General features: G+C 40.1%; 1 protein-coding gene across 1 annotated transcript in view; it reads left to right on the top strand.

Annotated features, from left to right (window-relative positions):
- Window positions 1-392: 392 nt before the first annotated feature.
- SHC3 (SHC (Src homology 2 domain containing) transforming protein 3) overlaps window positions 393-19590 on the top strand; it is a 460599-nt gene continuing 441401 nt past the window's right edge. Inside the window, exon 1 of the mRNA XM_006872582.1 lies at window positions 393-896. Coding sequence (XP_006872644.1) covers window positions 393-896 — 504 coding nt within the window. The remainder of the gene's footprint in view (window positions 897-19590) is intronic.

Here is a 19590-nt window from a genome sequence, read left to right as displayed (position 1 = left end):
GTAGTCCCCCCCTCTCTTTGCAACAGGAAGTGATTTGCAGTGTTCCCCAAGTCTTTGTTGAGAAGGGTCTCCTCATTGAGTGACTCATGCTTCTGCTGTAAGACTTGGCAGCTCTGAGCAGCTGGGATTGCTTTCAGAGGAAACTATTACTTTTCCAAATCAAACGTGGAACCATGAGCATTCTCCTTCTGGGTAGGGTTGTGTCGTTGTTTTTCATGGTGGAAGGGTACAATTTTCTTGTCCCTATTCCCTTCTTTCAAAAAACTGTGCCAGGAGCACCCCACTTTTTGTCCTTGCACCGTAGACTGTAGCTCGTCTGCTATGCGAGGCAGTCTGCGCCGGGGCTGGCATCCACACTGCCCAAGCGAATGCAGGCGAGCAGATAGAAGGGCATGCTGCAACGGACCAAGTATAACCGCTTCAGGAATGATTCGGTGACATCAGTTGATGAACTTATCCACAACCTGTCCAAGAGCGGTAGCGGCGGCAGCAAGGTCTCAACAGTGCCGGAGACTTCCCCGGCGTCCCCCTACCTGGTCTCCAGCGAGGCGCTGCGCAAAGCTCCGGACGATGGGCCTAGTAGCCTGGGCCACCTGCTCCACAAGGTGTCCCACCTAAAACTCTCAAGCTCGGGGCTTCGCAGCCTGTCATCGGCCGCAAGGGAGCGGGCCGGTGCCAAGCTCACGGGCAGCTGCAGCGCTCCCAGCCTGGCCGCCGGCGCCCGGGACCGCACATGTGCTGGCGCCGCGACCCCGGGCAGTTCGCCGCCGGCCTCGAGCGTGATGAGCTCTACCAGGAAGGGCCGGTCTGGCGAGGAGCTGCTGCCCAGGCCCCCCCGGGGATGGCTGCACACCAGTGATCAGGTCCTGGGGCCCGGAGTGACATACGTCGTCAAGGTGTGTGCCAAGGGTCCCGGGTGGGTGATGATGGCGGTGGTGGATAAGTGGAGGGGTAAGGGTGGGGGTGGGGAAGGGCAAGCTCCTTTCCAGACCCTTTCCTTGCTAGGGTTCTGAAGCCGGGATGCAGGGAGCATATGTAACTGTCACACGAGGAAAGAAAATGCGCACGTTTTAGAAATCAGCTAGCTTAGCAGCAGTGAGGAGGGAACTCCAAACGTGCCGTTTCCGCATTGGAGAAATTGAAAAATAAAAATAAAAAATCGGTGTAACGTCTTTCTGCCCTGGTTTCCTCTTGGACCTACTCTTTTTGACGCCCCGATGCCTTTGACACTTATCTACAATGTTAGGTTAGTGCCCCAGTCAGCCTCTATCTCTATAAATGGTGGGGCTTGCATTCAAAACACTTTGAGGAGCTGGGACAGACAGCCTCCTTGGAATGAAGAAATACTCGCATTGTCACTACTTTGGTTCTGTTTTCCACAGCCATCAGCTTGGTGCTTTCTTTCTACAGGATAAGAATTGCCAGCTCTTTTCGTGGAGGCCAAAGGCTCTCTTGCTGTATATAGGTATACATGCTGACCTATCAAGGATTTCCTTGGTATTTTTCTTAATTCGGTATTTCAAGTTGTTGGTTTATAGCATCAACGGGAGAATTTGAGAGTGTTATAGTTGTTTTTTCAGTAGCTGTGATCTATTTAAATAGGCTCAAAGGAGAGAAGGTATATATAGGGTCCTTGGAGCAACAGGCTGGAGGGGACTTTTTTCCTCCACCACAAAGAATATAAAACCATGCTGGATGTGTTTAGTACAATTCCTCCCTCACACAAACAGCTATGATATTTAAGGAATCAAATACTCTGCACAGTTAAATTAGTCTGGCCAAATGCTTATTTTCTCCTCATGTGTGGGACAGGAGTGAGCTACTGTAGTATATAGGATAGTCGAAAGCTTTCTAATTTAAGTCATGTCATTCCAAGGTATTTCTTTTTATTTGAAAATAACGAGACTCAGACTATATATTGTGTAGTATAGCCTGGAGAAGCTTGGTCTGTAAATATTGGCTACAGATCAAGTTTAAAATTTTAAGAGAACATATATATCATCACTTAAAACGCCGTCTCTTGGGTCATTTTTATAACCAATTAGATGAAACAGTTAGCTTTGGTGTAGCACTGCAGATTAAGCAGTGGACTTCTAATTTAAGGTCAGTGGTTCAAACTCACCAGTTGCTTCTTAGAAACCCTATACAAGGTTGCTATGAGTCGGAATCGACCAGACAGCACTTAACAATAACAATATAAAAAGTACTTATAAAGATAGGGCTTCACTTCTGAGTATGCTTTTAAATTTAATCTTAGTTTCAGGAAACAGGACATAGATGAGCAGAAAATTTGCGTATTTGGATGTGTTTATTATAACCAAAATGAATATTCTACTTGTATTATTCATTTCAATTATGTAATCAGGAGTCCAAACAAAAACAAACAATGTAAATAAAAAACCTGACAACTTTCAGGTTAAAAAGTGACACAAGGGTATATTATAGAATGTTAGTATAATTACTAGTATAAATTGAAAAAAAAAAAAAAGAAAAGAATGGGGGTGCCGAGGAAGGAAGGAAGAAAAAACTTACATTTAAAATAGGAAAATAGACCTTGGCAAAGGTTTTATACTTGCATGCTGAATATATAGGGTTGTTTTCTATATAAGGGTGTTTTCAACATTATACTTTTAAAGCTTTCTTTATAAAAATTCGAACAGTTACTCTGCTTAGAGCTTTGTTCTTTCATTTTTAAGATGGAAGGCAGACATTCAGTTCTAAAGGTCAAATGTGGCAAAATAATGATGAACATCCTAAATAAGTCTGCTTAGGCATCCTGTATATTTCAGATTTGTGACTTACCCCCATCAGTCACAGTGTTCCAATAATCAGAGGGTTAGCTATACAGAACTGTTTCTGGGTCTTTGGGTTTCTGTGTTTCGTCTCACAGTTAAGGGCTGTAGTAACTTGGGACCCTTATCATGATTAATTAGTGCGTCATGAACTAATCAATGGCTTGACCCCTTCCTCATCAGCAGCTGTGAATGGCATTGTCCACTGACTTCCCTAGAGAGGTTTTGGGTCACACCAGAAAGGACAGCAGATACTAAAATATATTTTATTGCTTATTGTTTGATTTAAATTATCACATGGCCTTCTGTTGGTGCACATGTGCAAATTTCTGCATTGCCTTTGTTTTGTTCAAAGTCATAAACTTTTTCTTGTAAAACTGCTAAACTGAAAAAAATATTGTTTTGATATTATTTATTGATTGGTTTGTGATTAATTTTCTAGTTTATTTTTACTTTAAAAGATTTCTGGTAGATTAAAATGGGCAACATTTATAATAAAATTACCAGATAGTACTTGAAAAATCTATAGGTTTAAAGTTTGGAAAATAGCTTATTATTCTCTTTGATTTAAACATTTTTTCCCCCCTAAATTCAGGAAAAGCTCCAAATGTTTTTCAATACCCTAGAAAATATATATGCTGTATAATTATATAAGGAGCACTGGTGGACCAGTGATTAAAGCATTTAGCTTTAACCAAAGGTGGGGGATTTGAACCCACCAGCAGCTCTTTGGTAGAAATATGTGACAGTCAGCTTCAGTAAAGATTACAGTCTATGGGCCAGTTCTACTCTGTTCTATAGAATCACTATGAGGCACAATCCACTAGACGACAGAGGATTTTTGGTATTCCTACAGGATTCCCTCTAGAAATACCTACTTATAGATAATAATAAGATGTTGCACACAAGAATTATTATTAAAAATATTTTAATTTAGTCTACGTATGACGCGGTGGGTTAATGTTGGTTTGACCCACAAGGTTGGTGATTCAAATTCACCAGCCTCTCCTCAGAAACCCTACATAGGGTGGTTATGAGTTGGAACCGATTCGAAAGCACTTAACAACAACATGAATTTGGAACTTAAAAAAATTTTTTAAATTCCATACTTTGGTGAATTTTGATCATCAAACTATTTGTGGTGTTCCCTGGTGTGGCACTGTGGGCTAATGAGTCAGACTGTGAAGTCATTTGAACTATAAGGTCGGTGGTTCAAGCTCACGAACTACTCCTTGGAAACCCAATACAGGGTCGTTATGGGTGGGAATAGACTCAATAGCACTTAACAACAACAACAACAAAAACAACAACAACAGGATAAGTACTAGACCTCAAAGTTGGTTTGAACCACAAGGTTATGGCTTACACTCTGCTCAGAAGCCCTATACAGGGTCACTAAAAGTCAGAACCAATTCGACCACACTCAACAGCAACAACAATTTGAATAGTTGCTTGTGATAATAATAATAAAGTCTATAAAATTTAAAATGGAAAAAATCCTTGGGCAACATTACAATTCAGAGCTTATGACATGCTTAATTAGTCCTTCATGCCATACTGGAGTCTGTTGTTAACACCAGCATGAGGTTATGACAACAAGGAAGACGCCCACATCAGTAGTTGTGAGACAGGCCTCATGAAAGCTGCTTTTTACCCCCTGGTAGCATAGTGGATTAACAATTGGACTGCTAGCCAAAAGGCCAGAAATTCAAATCTACCAGCTGCTCTGCTGGTGAAAGATGAGGCTTTCGGACCCCGTAAAGATTTACAGTCTCAGAAACCCTATGTGGTGTCCCTATGAGTTGGAACTGACTCTGTGGTACACAATCACCACCATCAATTCAGCCTGATACTTGTTTTTGCCTTTTGGCATCATAAATGGGAAAGAACAAGAAAATACATTTTTTGATAGAAAAGAAAAACCTAATAGCATTGGCAATAAGGATTTTCATTATATTGTTGTTAAGCATGCTTGAGTTGGTTCTGACTCATAGTGACCCTGTATAGGGTTTCCAAGGAGCTGGTGGGTTTGAACTGCCAACCTTGTGGTTGCTTATCCTACAGTGTCACAACTTCATTTAAAAACTTAAATTAGTTTCATATTTGGATACAACAGGCTAATAGATATACTACACTTCAGTGCTGATCACTCTAGCTGTTGCCCATCTTTAAATTCTTTTGGTCTAAAACCAAAGCTTGATCAGAATCCCAATTGTTCCTGGATTGCTAAGGGTCTTTGTTGTTGTTGTTAAGAACCATGGAGTCGTTCCAACTCACAGTGACCCTGCACAGGGTTTCCGAGGCTGTAAATCTTTACGGGAGCAGAAAGCCTTGTCTTTCTCCTGCAGAACAGCTGGTAGCTTCAAACTGCTGATCTTGAGGTTAGCAGCCCAATTCGTAAACCACTACACTACCAGAGCTCCTTAGCATGTCCCAAAGACAGTATACTTTTTCCTCCTCCTATGGGCACAATCAACAGCTTTAGGAAGGCGTCAAAGGTTCATTTGGGGTGCATGGTGGGATGGGGATTATGTTCAGTTCTTAAAGGTAAGTTAAGTAAAAACAGGACTATCTGAAGGAAGACAAATACAGCATTGAGGTTCAGCTTTAAAACTGCTGGAGTCCATTTCACAACATGTGGAGTGTGGCCTCAGTAGGGGAGGCAACGTTGTGAGTGCTACGTAGGGGTTAGCTTTAGCCCCAGTCTGGGTCCACAAAGAAGGGCACATCGCTTCACAGACTTAAAAAAGATAAGAAGTGACAGAGTATAGGACCGCGATGAAATCCTCTGAGCTTAGCGCCTTAGAGCAGAAATTGGGAGGCCCAATTGAAAAGCAGCCACTGGAGGTGCTTATTGCTTAAAGCTACTAATACTGACATCACCATTTAGTGAGAAAGAAGATCATGCTCTTCATCTGTGAAACCTCAGTCAAACTTTCATAGGTTTCAGTTTGTGGAGTGTATTAACTCTCGGTTGTAAGCTATTTATAGGAGATTTTAACAATCAGAAAGTGACTGAGATGTTTTCTGATATGTTTGATTGTTTTCCTTTTGGAATGAAACCTTGTTTTTAACAAAACACTTTCAAAATTATTTATATATCTGATGGTATTTGTTGTTGTTGCTGCTGCCATCGAGTGAGTGCCAACTCATAATGACCCATATAGAGTTTCTGAGGAGTGGCTTTTGGTTTGAACCTCCACCCTTGTCGTTAGCCATCCAGGATTTATCCTACACAACAGTATTTCTGATGATATTTGGGAAGTTATAAATTATTTGTGTTATTTATGAATGTTATATTGGTCTTTGTTGAAGGTCTTTATAAAATGGATTTGTCAGCATTTTATAAAAGAATACATGTCTTCTATTTTTCAAAAACTTTATTGTGAGTTGATTGAAGGTTAACAGAGAAGATCAAATGTTTTACATTCAACAAGTCATACACTTTGTTTCATATCAGTGATTACAATCCTATCCAATGTAACAATATTTTTTTCCACTTCCTCTCTGTGGTTCCTCTGTCCATTCCACTTTCCTTCCCATCCCTTTTCAGTTTTATCCTTAGGTAAATGTTACTCTTTTGGTCTTGAATGATTGACCATTCCCTGGTGAGCATATTTTACTAGTGTTGTTATTTTCCTATATACCTATCTACAAGGATATCATGTACCTTGTTTACATTTTAAACAAACTATCCTAATCCCTGGGTGGGCCACAAACACCTCACATTTGCATAGTCTCACCCAGTCACTTGGTAGGAGTTACAAAGACTATAGCCAGAAGAATCAGATTAATTCACTACACTGTACTCACCCACTCAGTTAGTCATTCCTATGCTTAATGTCTCTAACCATGGGACTATGCAGATAAGGTATATGGAACCCTAATGAAAGGATTGGTCAGTTGCTCATCCCACAAGGTTTAAAATGAGCCATCCCAGAGACAGACCCAAGATGGCAGACTAGGCAGCTACATTATCTAGACCCTCTATAGCAAAGACTTGAGAAACCATGTGAAATGGATATGGATGATGATCTTGGAACCCAGAGTGTCAAAGGAAAGTATAAAGAAATAGATCAACTATTCATGAGAGCAAGAGACAATGAAAACAGAATAAGGAGGCATAAGAAACTGTAAATTGGCTATCAACATGGTGTGGCCATTTTAATTAATCCAAGAAGTGTTGTGATCAGAGAAGGAACCAGGTAACTACACCAGCACCCTCACTGCTGATCAGCTATCAAAGAGCAACCCTACCCATCCACTCCCACTGAATCTGTCTCCCAACCTACGGGTGAGCACCACCACCCAGTCCAGTACCACAAGACTGATGACAGATGGCAGCCAATGCCCACCCACTCTGCCCTCAGCTAGTATGTAGGATCAGCAATCAGAGACTTGTGCCCAAACTCCCACTTGCTACCAAATTCACCCAGAGGTAGGTAGTGAGTGTCTCTTTGCTGCCAAGCTATTGACAGGGTAGGATACCCCTCACTGACTGGATATGCTTTGCTAAAATGAAACATAAAATCAGCTTGAAATAAACCAACATACACTTAACAAATTGGCGCCGTAATATCACAATGTCTTAGAGACAGCAGGCTACTTCAAATTGTACAAGAAAACAGGATAAAATGGTGACCAAAATACAGGGGCACAAAATCTTCTAGAGAAAGAAATGGCTTTAGAACTACTTGACAAAGAATTCTGAGGATTTATATGTAGGTCTTTTCAGCAGTATAAGAAAGAGATCAAGGAAATCACAGAAAAAAATAAAAGAAAATACAGAAAAACTCTATGATAATCCAGAAAAACGTACAAAAACAAATTGACAAACTAAATGGAAAATAAGAAATCATGTAAAAACAGCAAATAGAAACTCAGAAGGTTAATACTAAACTTTCAGAAATAAATAATAATTAGAAGGTTAAGGGAATAGAATTGAAGCAATTTGAAATTTAAGACAAATCCCTTATTAATCTGAGGAACAATCAGAAAAAAAGTAAAAATATAATGAAGAAAGTCGAAGATGTGGGACACCATCAAGAAAAATAACTTATATGTGACTGGAATTCCATTATAAGAAAAAACAAAAGCACTGAGAAAATTGTCTCAAATGTGTTGAAATTGGTGTTATTGTTACATGCTGTTGAGTCAGCTGATCCACAGAATTGAAAGACTTTATGTAATCCATACCCATCTGACATCAGCAGTTATATCTCTCGTTCCATGTCCTCATCTGAATTTGGCTGGAAACTCTGGCAGTTCCCTACCACTGTACTGTTACAGCCGGTTTTGAGTTATCTTTTTACTTGTTGTTGTTGTTAGGCGCCATCGAGTCGTTACCAACTCATAGCGACCCTATGCACAACAGAACAAAACACTGCTCGTTCCTGGGCCAACCTCACAATTGTTGCCACACTTGAGCCCATTGATGCTGCCACTTTGACAATCCATCTTGCTGTGGTTCTTCCTCTTTTTCTCTCGCCCTCCACCCTACCAAACATGACATCCTTCTCCAGCAACTGCTCCCTCCTGACAATATGTCCAAAGTATGAGAGACAAAGTTTGGCCATCTTGGCCTCCAAGGTGCATTTTGGCTGCACTTCTTCCAGCACAGATCTGTTGGTTCTTTTTGCATCCCATGGTACTTTCAATATTCTCCTCCAACACCATAACTCAAAGGCATAAATTTTATGGTCTTCCTTAACCACTATTCAACTTTCGCATGCATATGAGGTTATTGAAAATACCATGGCTTGGGTCAGGTGCACTTTAGTTATCAAGCTGACATCTTTGCTCTTCAACACTTTAAAAAGGTCTTGTGCAGCAGATTTGCTTAATGCAATACGTCGTTTGATTTGTTGACTGCTGCTTCCATGAGTGTTGATAATTGATCCAAGAAGAATGAGGTCCTTGACAACTTCAATCTTTTCTCTGTTGTTAAGAATGTTGTTTATTAGTCCAGTGGTGAGGATTTTTGTTTTTTTTTCTCATTGTGATGCAATCCATACCAAAGGTTGTGGTCCTTTGATCTTCATCAGTAAATGTTTCAAGTCCTCTTCACTTTCAGCAAGCAAGGTTGTATCATCTGCATATCACAGGTTGTTAATGAGTCTTCCTCCAATCCTGATGCCATGTTTTTCTTCATATAACCCAGCTTCTCGGATTATTTGCTCAGCATACAGGTTGAATAAGTATGGTGAAAAAATACAAGCCTGTTGCTTTCTTAATTTTAAACCATTCATTCTTCCCATATTCTGTTTAAACACCTGCCTCTTGGTCCATGTACAAAGTCCTCATGAGCAGAATTAAGTGTTACAGAATACTCATACTTCTCATTGTTGTCCATAGCTTGTCATGAGCCACACAATCAAAAGCCTTTGCGTAGTCAATAAAGCACAGGTAAACATCTTTCTGATATTCTCTGCTTTCAGCCAAGATCCATCGGACAGCAGTGATATCCCTTGGATATCATATCATATCAGTGAAATTCTGGAAGTTCTCTGTCAATGTATGCTTGCAGCCATTTCTGTATTACCATTAGTAAAACTACTTGCATGGGATATAAAAGATATTGTCCAAGGATTTCTGCATTTCGTTGGGTCACCTCCCTTTGAAATGGGCACAAATATGGATCTTTTCCAATCAGTTGGCCAGATAGTTTTCTTCCAAATTTCTTGGCATAGGTGAATGACTGCCTCCAGTGCCACCTCACTTTCTTGAAATATTTCAATTTTTATTCCATCAATTCCTGGTGCCTTGTTCTTTGATAGTGTCTTCAATGCACCTTGGACATCTTCCTTCAGTATCATTGGCTCTTGATTATATGCTACCACTTGAAATGGTTGAACATCAACTATTCCCTTTTGGTACAATGACTGCGTGTATCCCTTCCATCTTCTTTTGATGCTTTCAGCATCATTCAATAATTTGCCCAGAGAATCCTTCAATACTGAAAGTCGAGGCTTGAATTTTTTCTTCAGTTCCCCCAGCTTGAGAAATGCTGAGTATGTTCTTCCCTTTTGGTTTTCTGAGTCTTTGCACATTTTTTCTGAGATCTTTGCACATTTCGTTGTAATATTTGACTTTGTCTTGAGCCGACCTTTGAAATTTTCTGTTTAGCTCTTGTACCTCCTCATTTCTTCCATTTGCTTTAGCATTTCTATACTGGAGAGCAAGTTTCAGTGTCTCAATCTTTTTTGACATCCATTTTTATCTTTTCCTTCTTTCTTGTCTTCTTAAAGACTTTTTGCTTTCTTCCTGTATGATGTCTTGATGTCATCCCACAACTCGTCTTGTCTTCGGTTTTTAGTGTTTAATGTATCAAATCTCTTCTTCCGATGATCTTTAAATTCAGGTGGGATATATTCAAGGTCATATTTTGGCTCTTGTGGACTTGTTTTCATTTTCTTCAGCTTCAGTTTGAATTTGCATATGAGCAATTGATGTTTTGTTCCACAATCTGCCCCTGGTTTTGTTTTGACTGATGATATGGAGCTTTTATATTATCTCTTTCTGCAGATGTAGTCAATTTGATTTCTGTGTATTCTATATGATGAGGTCCATGTGTATAGCTGTCTCCTATGCTGTTTAAAGGAGCTCTGGTAGTGTAGTGGTTACAAATCAGGCTGAGAACCTCAAGGTCAGCAGTTTGAAACTACCAGCTGTTCCGTGGGAGAAAAATGAGGCTTTCTGCTCCCGTAAAGATTTACAACCTCAGAAACTCTATACAGGGTTGCTATGAGTCGCAACCGACTCCACTGCATGTAACCACCACCACCTACCGTACTGTTTAAAAAACATATTTGAAATGAACAAATAATTGATTTTGCAGAATTCTATCATGCGTTCTCCAGCATCATTTCTATCACCAATGCCATATTTTCCAACTACTGATCCTTCCTCTTTACTCCCAACCTTTGCATTCCAATCACCAGTAATGATCAATACATCTTGATTGCATGTTTGCTCAATTTCAGACTGAAGAAGTTGGTAGAATTCTTCTATTTCATCCTTACTGGCTTTAGTGATTGGTACGTAAATTTGAATAATAGTGGTATTAAGCATGGATATTATCCTATCACAGACAGCACTGTACCTCATGACTGATCTGGATATGTTCATTTTGACGATGAATGCAACTCCATTCCTCTTCAATTTGTCATTCCCGGCATAGTAAACCATGTGGTTGTCAGATTCAAAATGGGCCAATAACAGTCATTTCAGCTCACCAATGCCTAAGATACTGATGTTTAAGTGTTCTACTTAGTTTTTGACACTTTCCAATTTTCCTAGATTCATGCTTTGTACATTCTATGTTCCAATTATTAATGGATATTTACAGGTGTTTCTCTTCATTTTGAGTTGTGCCCCATCAGCAAATGAAGGTCTCGTGGGCTTTACTCCCATGGCTTTACTCCATTCACGTCATCACAGTCAAGTCAACTTTGAGGAGGCAGCTCTTCCCCAGTTACATTTTGAATGCCTTCCAACCTGAGGGGCTCATTTTCTGGCACTATATCTGACAGTGTTTCTCTGCTAATCATAAGGTTTTCAGTGACGAAATATTCGGAAGTAGTTTATCACTCCTTCTTCCTAGTCTGTCTTCATCTGGAAGCTCATCTGAATTCTGTCTACCATGAGTGACCCTGCTGGTATTTAAAACACCTGTGGCATAGTTTCTAGAATCACAGCAACTCACAAGCCACCACAGTATGACAAACTCACAGACGAGGACTCTTAGCACCTGGTAAATCTTAGTTTTTAGTACAAGACAAACCTTTTATTGTACACATTTTACAATATTAAAAGTCGGAAACAACCTAGTTTAGGAAGTAGGTAGGTAAGTGTCATCGAGTCAGTTCTGCCTCATAGTGACCCTATTGTTTAGGGTTTCCGAGGAGTAACTGATGGGGTTGAACCACCAACTTTGTGGTTCGAAGTCCAGTGCTTATCCTGTAGTGTCATATCAGCCGTTTACTTGAGTAAAATTTGGGAAAAAGAGGCAATGTTTGTAAGGGAACAACAAGAACTTACAAAATGCACATTTGAGGTTGTTGTTAAGTGCCATCAATTCGGTTCCGTATAGGGTTTTCGAGGAGCAGCATGTGGGTTTAAATTGCTGACTTGTGGTTCAAATTGACCTTGTAGTCCAGCGCATTATTCTGCAGTGCCACACCAGTACGACTTTGAGGTTGCTGTTGTTGTTGTTGAAGTGTCGTTGAGTCGATTCCAACCCATAGCGACCCTGTATAGGGTTTCCAAGGAGCAGCTGGTGAGCTTGAACCACCAACCTTGCAGTTCAAATGACTTTACAGTCTGACACAATAGCCCACAGTGCCATACCAGGACTCCCTTGAGGTTAGGAGGTTGGACTATCCACTAGGTCCTCAGCAAGTTGCCAAGGATATCCTTAGTTATAGGGAATGCTATGCTTCCTCATCTTGGTTAAGTATACTCCTTGGCCCTCCGACACTACTGGACATCCTTGGTTAAAAAGGGCTAGTTGTAGCTGTTTTCCACTTTTGTACAGTGACTCTGGCTAGGATAAGACCTTCACTCTTGTCAGGGCAGATAGTGGCTGCTTACTTAGCTCCAAGGGTTCCTTGATCTATGGATTCTGGACTCTGACTTACCTTGCTGTGTTCCATAGCTGGCTTGGAAAATCCGAAGATTTGGGTTTTCAGTGGTGATTTCAGGCTCCTTGCAGAACTCTGGTTAAACCTAGAAGCTACAGAGAAACTGCCGAGGAGGGAAGAGCCAAGGAGGAGGAGCAGGTGCCTTCCCATCTTCCAATAGAGCTCCTAGGTTACACACCCAAAGGAGGCTGTCTGAATGTCTGAAGTGCCCCAAACCAAAGTTTCCTAAGGAAAAAAAATGCTCAAAGAGCTCTTACTGTTACAGTGCTGTTTAGTTTAGACTTGAAGCTGTCCTTGTGTACCTTCTGAAATATGTTTTCCTAAAGTGAAGATACTCCTTAAAAGAGCTTTTCCTCACTTCTGTATATTGAGTAGGCAGGAAAAGAAGCAAAGATTTCATCCCAAATTATAAGAATTTAAGTTTGCACAAGCCCTTCAAACTGCATGGAACTTGGCCTGAACCCAACCTCACAACAGAAGTGCTCTCTGCTCAGATCATCTGACAAATATAATTTTATAAAATTCCATTAAGTATAATTGTTTGGCAGTCTGTGAGGACCTACTGACAATATGTTTAATACTATTGCTTTTTGCTGTGTAAATATTAAAACTTTCTAAAGCCACCTGCCCAAATAGAAACCTTATGGTAAAAACAATGAAAATCATAGCAGGGTTCTAGCTCTATTTGCAAAGAACTAGCTCCCAAACTGTTTTTTTTCAGTAGAAACATCAAATAATCTGGGTTTAAAAATTGCCCCTAAAGAATTACAGAAAGCTTTTACTTTTTGTGACAAAACAATGAGAATGTGACTGTTCTGAATGTTCTTTGTCTTGAGGTGTCAGCAGCCTTTTACAATGGTTTGTTCTTCCTTTTGGAGATGAACATGAATATGATGAATAAATGTTAATCATGAGAATATCTGTTTATTTCATCATCCCCAAGTACATTAGTTTTTGAAGTGAATAACATACTTGTGTCTCTTAGCCTTGGTGGTTTCTCTGCACTGTTCCTCTTGGTTACATAAGCTATACTATAGGCTCGCAGAGAATACACATAGTGCACACCAAGCTCATGGTTTAGTTCCTGCTTGGGCCACTAGGCTGTTCCATGTCTAACCCTAATGAATGTCCTTTGTCTAGTACATACCTTCTTGCTTCCATTTCCTTCCTGGGCTCAATTTGGACCCCATAGGTCTTTCTGAGTAGAGGTCCCTTAAGCCCTGTTCACTAGGAGAAGAATCTAGAGAACCAGTAGAGAAATAACTTTTACTCTCATTTGTTCCAACTTCTCTGAATTTGAGGGGAAAGTGTGTGTGTGTGCATGTGGTGGTGGGGTGGGTGTTGAACAGAATTTTCTCATTGAACACTGAATTCTTTCTTTCTTTCCTTTTTTGAGAAACAGATCATCAGTTTTACATTCAACAAAACATACACTTTGTTTCATCTCAATGATTGCAATCCCTTCCATGTAACAACTATCCCACTTTCTTCCTGTGGTTCCTATTTCCATTCCACACTCCTTTCCAACCCTTCTGAACTTTGTCCTTAAGTAAATGTTGCTCTTTTGATCTTGAATGGTTGACTATTCCTTGGTGAGCCTACTTTACTAGTGTTGTTGTCCACACTATATACCTATCTACTGCTTGGCTTTAAAGTACTGGTGTTTCGCTCTGTTGTACATAAGGTCACTATGGATTGGAAATGACTTGACACACCTAACAACAACTGCTTGGCTGAAAATTGAGCCATGACGTGAGTTCCTTTTCAGACCTGAAGGGTAGCCAAGGGCCATATTCTTCAGTTTCCTCCAGTTCCTTTCTGACCAGTAAACCTGATTTTTAAAAGTAATTTTGGGTTTTGTTCCACATTTTTTCCCACTCTAGCGTAATGGTTACGAATTGGGCTGCTAATCTCACTGTCAGCAGTTCAAAACTACCAGCTGTTCCACAGAAGAAAGATGAGGCTTTCTGCTCCCGTAAAGATTTACAGCCTCGGAAACCCTGTACAGGGTCGCTATGAGTCAGAACCAACTCCACAGCACATAACAACAACAACAACAACATCCATGATCTGGTAGTGGTAGTTGAGAATCATCTAGTTCTAATCTTACTCAGGGTTGTGGAGATTGATGTTCACATTCTCCATTAGTCTATTGGACTGATTGATTCCAAGAGTCTTCAGTTTTCATCACTCTTCTTTCCTCTGCAACTGGAGACCAATAGTTAGTTGAACCTTAGATGGCTGCTCATGAGCTTTTAAGATCCCAGTCTATAGAATATTGTGTTTGGGGACTATGTTATGCCAGTTGACCATGTTGTCCCCTGAGACTATGATCCTGAGTTTGCCTCAGTGTATCTGGTAATGTCTAAGATGTTTTCATAATTTTATCCCCTGTATGCTCCACCACATTTGTAGATGTGTTTGCAGCAAAGATAAAACACCTGTGTACATATATCCTCTGTCAAACCTTTATATATTTGTGGATATACTTCCGTTCTCCTTTCCATACTTGTTCATCCTGTGTATCTGTCCATGTATCTACCTGTAGAACACTGTTGTTTCTGGGTTGAGTATTTAAGTCTTTAACAGTATCTACCTCTATTTTCTTTAACTCTTGCATTCCTACCTGTGTCTTCACCTGTCTTCATCATTCTTCTGCCAACCTCCCTCTTGTTGTATATTGCCTTCCTTGTCACTTGAGTTAACATGTGTCTACCCTGTAGACAGCTCTTAACAACAACACCACCCTCTAGCCAGTAAAATACTCTCCCTTCCCTCCCACACTTGGTAACCATCAAAGAATATTTATTTTAGTATGAAGTCATTTTTAAAGTTTTTGCAATATGACTATTTCACTCAGCATAATGTCCTTCGGGTTCATCCGTGTTGTGAGGTGTTTCACAGAGTCATCATTATTCTTAAACGTTGTGTTGTATTCCTTTGTGTCTATTTACCAAAGTTTATTTATTCATTCTTCCATTGATGGGCATTTAGCCTGTCTGCATTTTTTGCTATTGTGAATAGTGCTGTGATGAACTATGGTGTGCATATGTCTGCTCATGTCATGGTTCTTTTCTTGAGGATATATACCAAGTAGAGAGATTGCTGGGTAATATGGCATCTTGATTTCCAAATTTGTGATGAAGCACCATACTGTTTTCCACAGTGATTGTAGGATCCTAGTCTCTCTAAACCATTGCCAACCTTTTTTTTTTTTTTTTTTTAACTTTGCTATTAATGCTGGAGTAGGGAACATTGGTAGCGTAGTGGTTACGAATCAGGCTGCGAACCACAAGGTCAGCAGTTCGAAACTACCAGCTGTTCCGTGGGAGAAAGATGAGGCTTTCTGCTCCCGTAAATATTTACAGCCTTGGAAACCCTGTACAGGGTCGCTATGAGTTGGAACCGACTCCTCGGCACATAGCAACAACAACGTTAATGCTGGGGTGAGATGATATTTCATTGTTGTTTTTGATTTGCATTCTTTAATGGCTAATGTTCATGAACCTTTCTTCATGTGTTTGTTGGCTGCCTGAATGTTTTCTTTGGTCCAATGTTTGTTCATGTCCTTGGCCCATTTCTTAATTAGATTATTTATCTTTTTCTTATAGATGTGTTGAACTTTTCTATAAGGTTTAGAAATTAGTCCCTTGTCTGGTTATATCATTACAAAAAAAAAAAATCTCACTCTGTTGACTCTCTTTTTAGTGAAATTTAGTAAAATTCTTTTAGTGAAATCTTTGGGTGCACATACATAAGTGTCAGTCTATTTTGTCTCTTACAGTTTATGTGTTTTCATTAATATTTGGTAGTGTATTTATGCCATGTTCATTGAACTGAATTATTTTTATAAGACAGGGAATTGACAGCCAGTCCTCAGGTGGTACAAATGGTTAATGTCTTTGGCTGCTAACAGAAAGAGTGAAAGTCTTCTGCAGCAGATTTGCCTAATGCAATAACTTAATGTTGTTGTTAGGTGCCATCGAGTCAATACCGACTCATAGCAACCTTATGCACAGCAGAACGAAACACTGCTCGTGGTTATAAATATGGCAGAACAAGTTCAGTTTTCAAAGTATGTTCAAAAGTCACTACATTTGACTCCATCCTGTTGCCATGCTATGAGGAGGTGTATTTGTTGTTGTGGTTGCTGAATGCTGTTGAGTTGGTTCCAACTCATAGAGACCATCTACAGGACTCCAGAGGAGTGACTGATGGGTTTGAACCATCGATCTTGTGTTTAGCAGTCCAATGCTTATCATATAGTGTCATACCAGAGCTGTACTGTTGTTGCTGTTGTTAAGTGCTGTCAAGTTGATTCTGACTCCTAACGACCCTGTGTAGGGTTTCCTAGGAGCGGCTGGTGAGTTTGAACTGCCGCCCTTGTGGTTCAAACTGATCTTGCAGTCCAGCACATTATCCTGCAGTGCCATACCAGGACTTCAAGGAGGAAATAGGCTCCCACTATTTCTGTTTCAGACATGGTAAAGTTAGACTCTGAGGAGATGCCTTGTATTAACTGCAGCCCCCAGGTAATGGAAGTGGGGTTGTATCTTCCATCCAGACTTGTCTGGTTTCTTTTGGCCATCCCATTTTCCTGTCAGTGGGCCTTTTCCAGCAGCAATCAGACAATGGTGTATTCTCAAATTACAATATTATGTACCATTGTCATACATAAGCTTTTGAAGTCTAGAGTTGCCACTAGCCAATCCTAAGCACTTATGGGGATTCAGAACCCCTGAAAGGATGGCAATGTATGATAAGCAATGACAAAATACCTTACCTGATATACTCTCAGATTTTGGAGTCACATCGTAGAAATTCCTCAAACATTTGTGGAAGGTTAACTACAGATAGACAGTGTGCTAAGGACTGTGATATAAAGACGAGTAAACTCTGACACCTACTCACAATAAGAGTTATAAAATGTCCATTTACTATTGTGTGGAATGGATTTGTAGATACAGTTTGCACACTTGTTGAGTATTTACAAGTCCAGATGGCCTCCTGCCATAAAAAGTTGTGTGTGTCATGCTTAATGTTATCATACAAGGTAGGAGCACATTCACAAGCAGAAAATTTAACCATCTTCTATGTTTATGATCTATAGTCACAACCAAGGACAGGTGCATCATGATTGAATTCAACACATATTTTCCCTAGTTTACAAATAAAAATAGTTAATAAATGTGGTTTTCTTGACTTGATGTTCTCTCACGTACTTTGAAATAATAAATATTTTGATATCTCTTTCTTACTCATCTCCCTTAGCCAACTTGACAATTACATTGACAAAGAAAACACAACCAATTGCCATCGAGTTGACTCAAACTCACAGCAACCCCATGTGTGCAGGGTAGAGCTGTGCTGATTGTTTTCAGTGGCTGATTGTTTGAAAGTACATTGTCAGGCCTTTTTTTTGAATGCCTCTGGGTAGACTCAAACTGCCAACTTAGAGACTAGCATCTGGTTGCTTAACTATTTGTGCCACCCAGAGGCTCCAAAGACCAAATGTTGTTGTATTGCTGTGAATCTCTGTCAAGTCAGTTCCGACTGATAGTGACCTTGATAGGGTTTCTGAGGAGCAACTGGTGAGTTTGAACTGCCAATCTTGTGGCTGGTAGTCCAGTGCTTATCCTACATCACTACACCAGTGCTCCATAGAACAAATAGCCAATGATATTATCTGGAAGTGGGCATAGCTAGAGTGGGGTCACTTTTAGGAACTTGACTTTGAATGAAAGGTCAGCAGTCTTGACTTTGAATGATAGGGCATGCTGGCACTGAGCTAGAGAGGGCACTGAAGAGGGCTGCACTGACTATGCAGCCCCTGTGTGCCACCTGATCCTTGGAGTCTGGGATACCTCTGTGCTTTGTGTTTCCATATTCATATGTCTGAGGGAAGTTGAAATATGGCCCACAAATTTTAGTCCCCACACATGGCTATGAACCAAAGTAGTACTTACCTCGTACTACCTGCCTTACCCTTTCTGAAGGTCTCTAAACTGAGACAACTGCTTTTTTAAGGATCATTATTTGTGAGGGCGGTGATGGCTGTACTATCTAAAGAACTGAGCTGTGAATTTTCACTGGAAGTAGCAAATCCTATAATAGATAATAACTTCGCTTACGGAATGATTTGGATGGGAGAAGAAAATAAAGTTTTAGCTTACAGTGACCAGGAGAGAGAATTCTGATGTTCCAGTATTGACCACAAATTCCAGTCATTTTGTTGCCCCCACTCCCTCACTCCAGCTATGTCTGTTAATTGATTTGATACAGATCTCCAGGTCAGGGCTGTGCTGGTAAATGTTTTGTACTTGGCTTTTCAAATAAAAGAGTCATGCTTTCTAATGTATGCCAACTTCCCTGGCATAAATATTTCTACCATGGCTGATTTCAAGCTACCATCCTGCTGTCATTGGGAGGTGGAAAGAGATGCATGGTAGCACAGGTTTAAAGATATACATACATACATACATACAAAGGTACAATGGACTTAAATAACCTCTAATGGGTAGACAATGAAAAAATGTTACACAGTAATTGTTATTCAGTGCCATCAAGTCAGTTCCAACCCATAGTGACCCTGTATAGAGTTCCCAAGGAGCAGCTGGTGAGCTTGAACTGCCGACTTTGTGGTTCAAAGCAACTTTGCAGTCCAGCACATTAGCCCAGTGCCACACTAGGACTCCATAAAATGATTAACAGTGAAAAATTTTGAGTATTTATTACCTTTGCTTTTAACATATATATATGTATATAAATGATACATGCTATATCATATAAAAACACATATATAACATATTTATATACATTATACATGAATATATACATACATATATACATTGTTGTTGTTGTTGTTGTTAAGTGCTGTGGAGTCGGTTCCGACTCATAGCGACCCTGCACAGGGTTTCCAAGGCTGTAAATCTTTACAGGAGCAGAATGCCTCATCTTTCTTCCGCGGAACCGCTGGTAGTTTCGACTTGCAGTTCACAGCCCGATTTGTAACCACTACGCTACCAGAGCTCCTTTTTTGACATATAATGCATCAAGAAAAGATGGAAGGAATACACAGAGTCATTGTACCAAAAGGAAATGGCTAATGTTCAACCGTTTCAAGAGATACCATATGAACAAGAGCCAATGATACTCAG

This window comes from Chrysochloris asiatica, unplaced genomic scaffold (assembly GCF_000296735.1).
Source record: "Chrysochloris asiatica unplaced genomic scaffold, ChrAsi1.0 scaffold00205, whole genome shotgun sequence".
In the NCBI taxonomy this organism is placed as follows: Eukaryota; Metazoa; Chordata; class Mammalia; order Afrosoricida; family Chrysochloridae; genus Chrysochloris; species Chrysochloris asiatica.
This window is presented reverse-complemented; position numbering and strand designations above follow the sequence as displayed.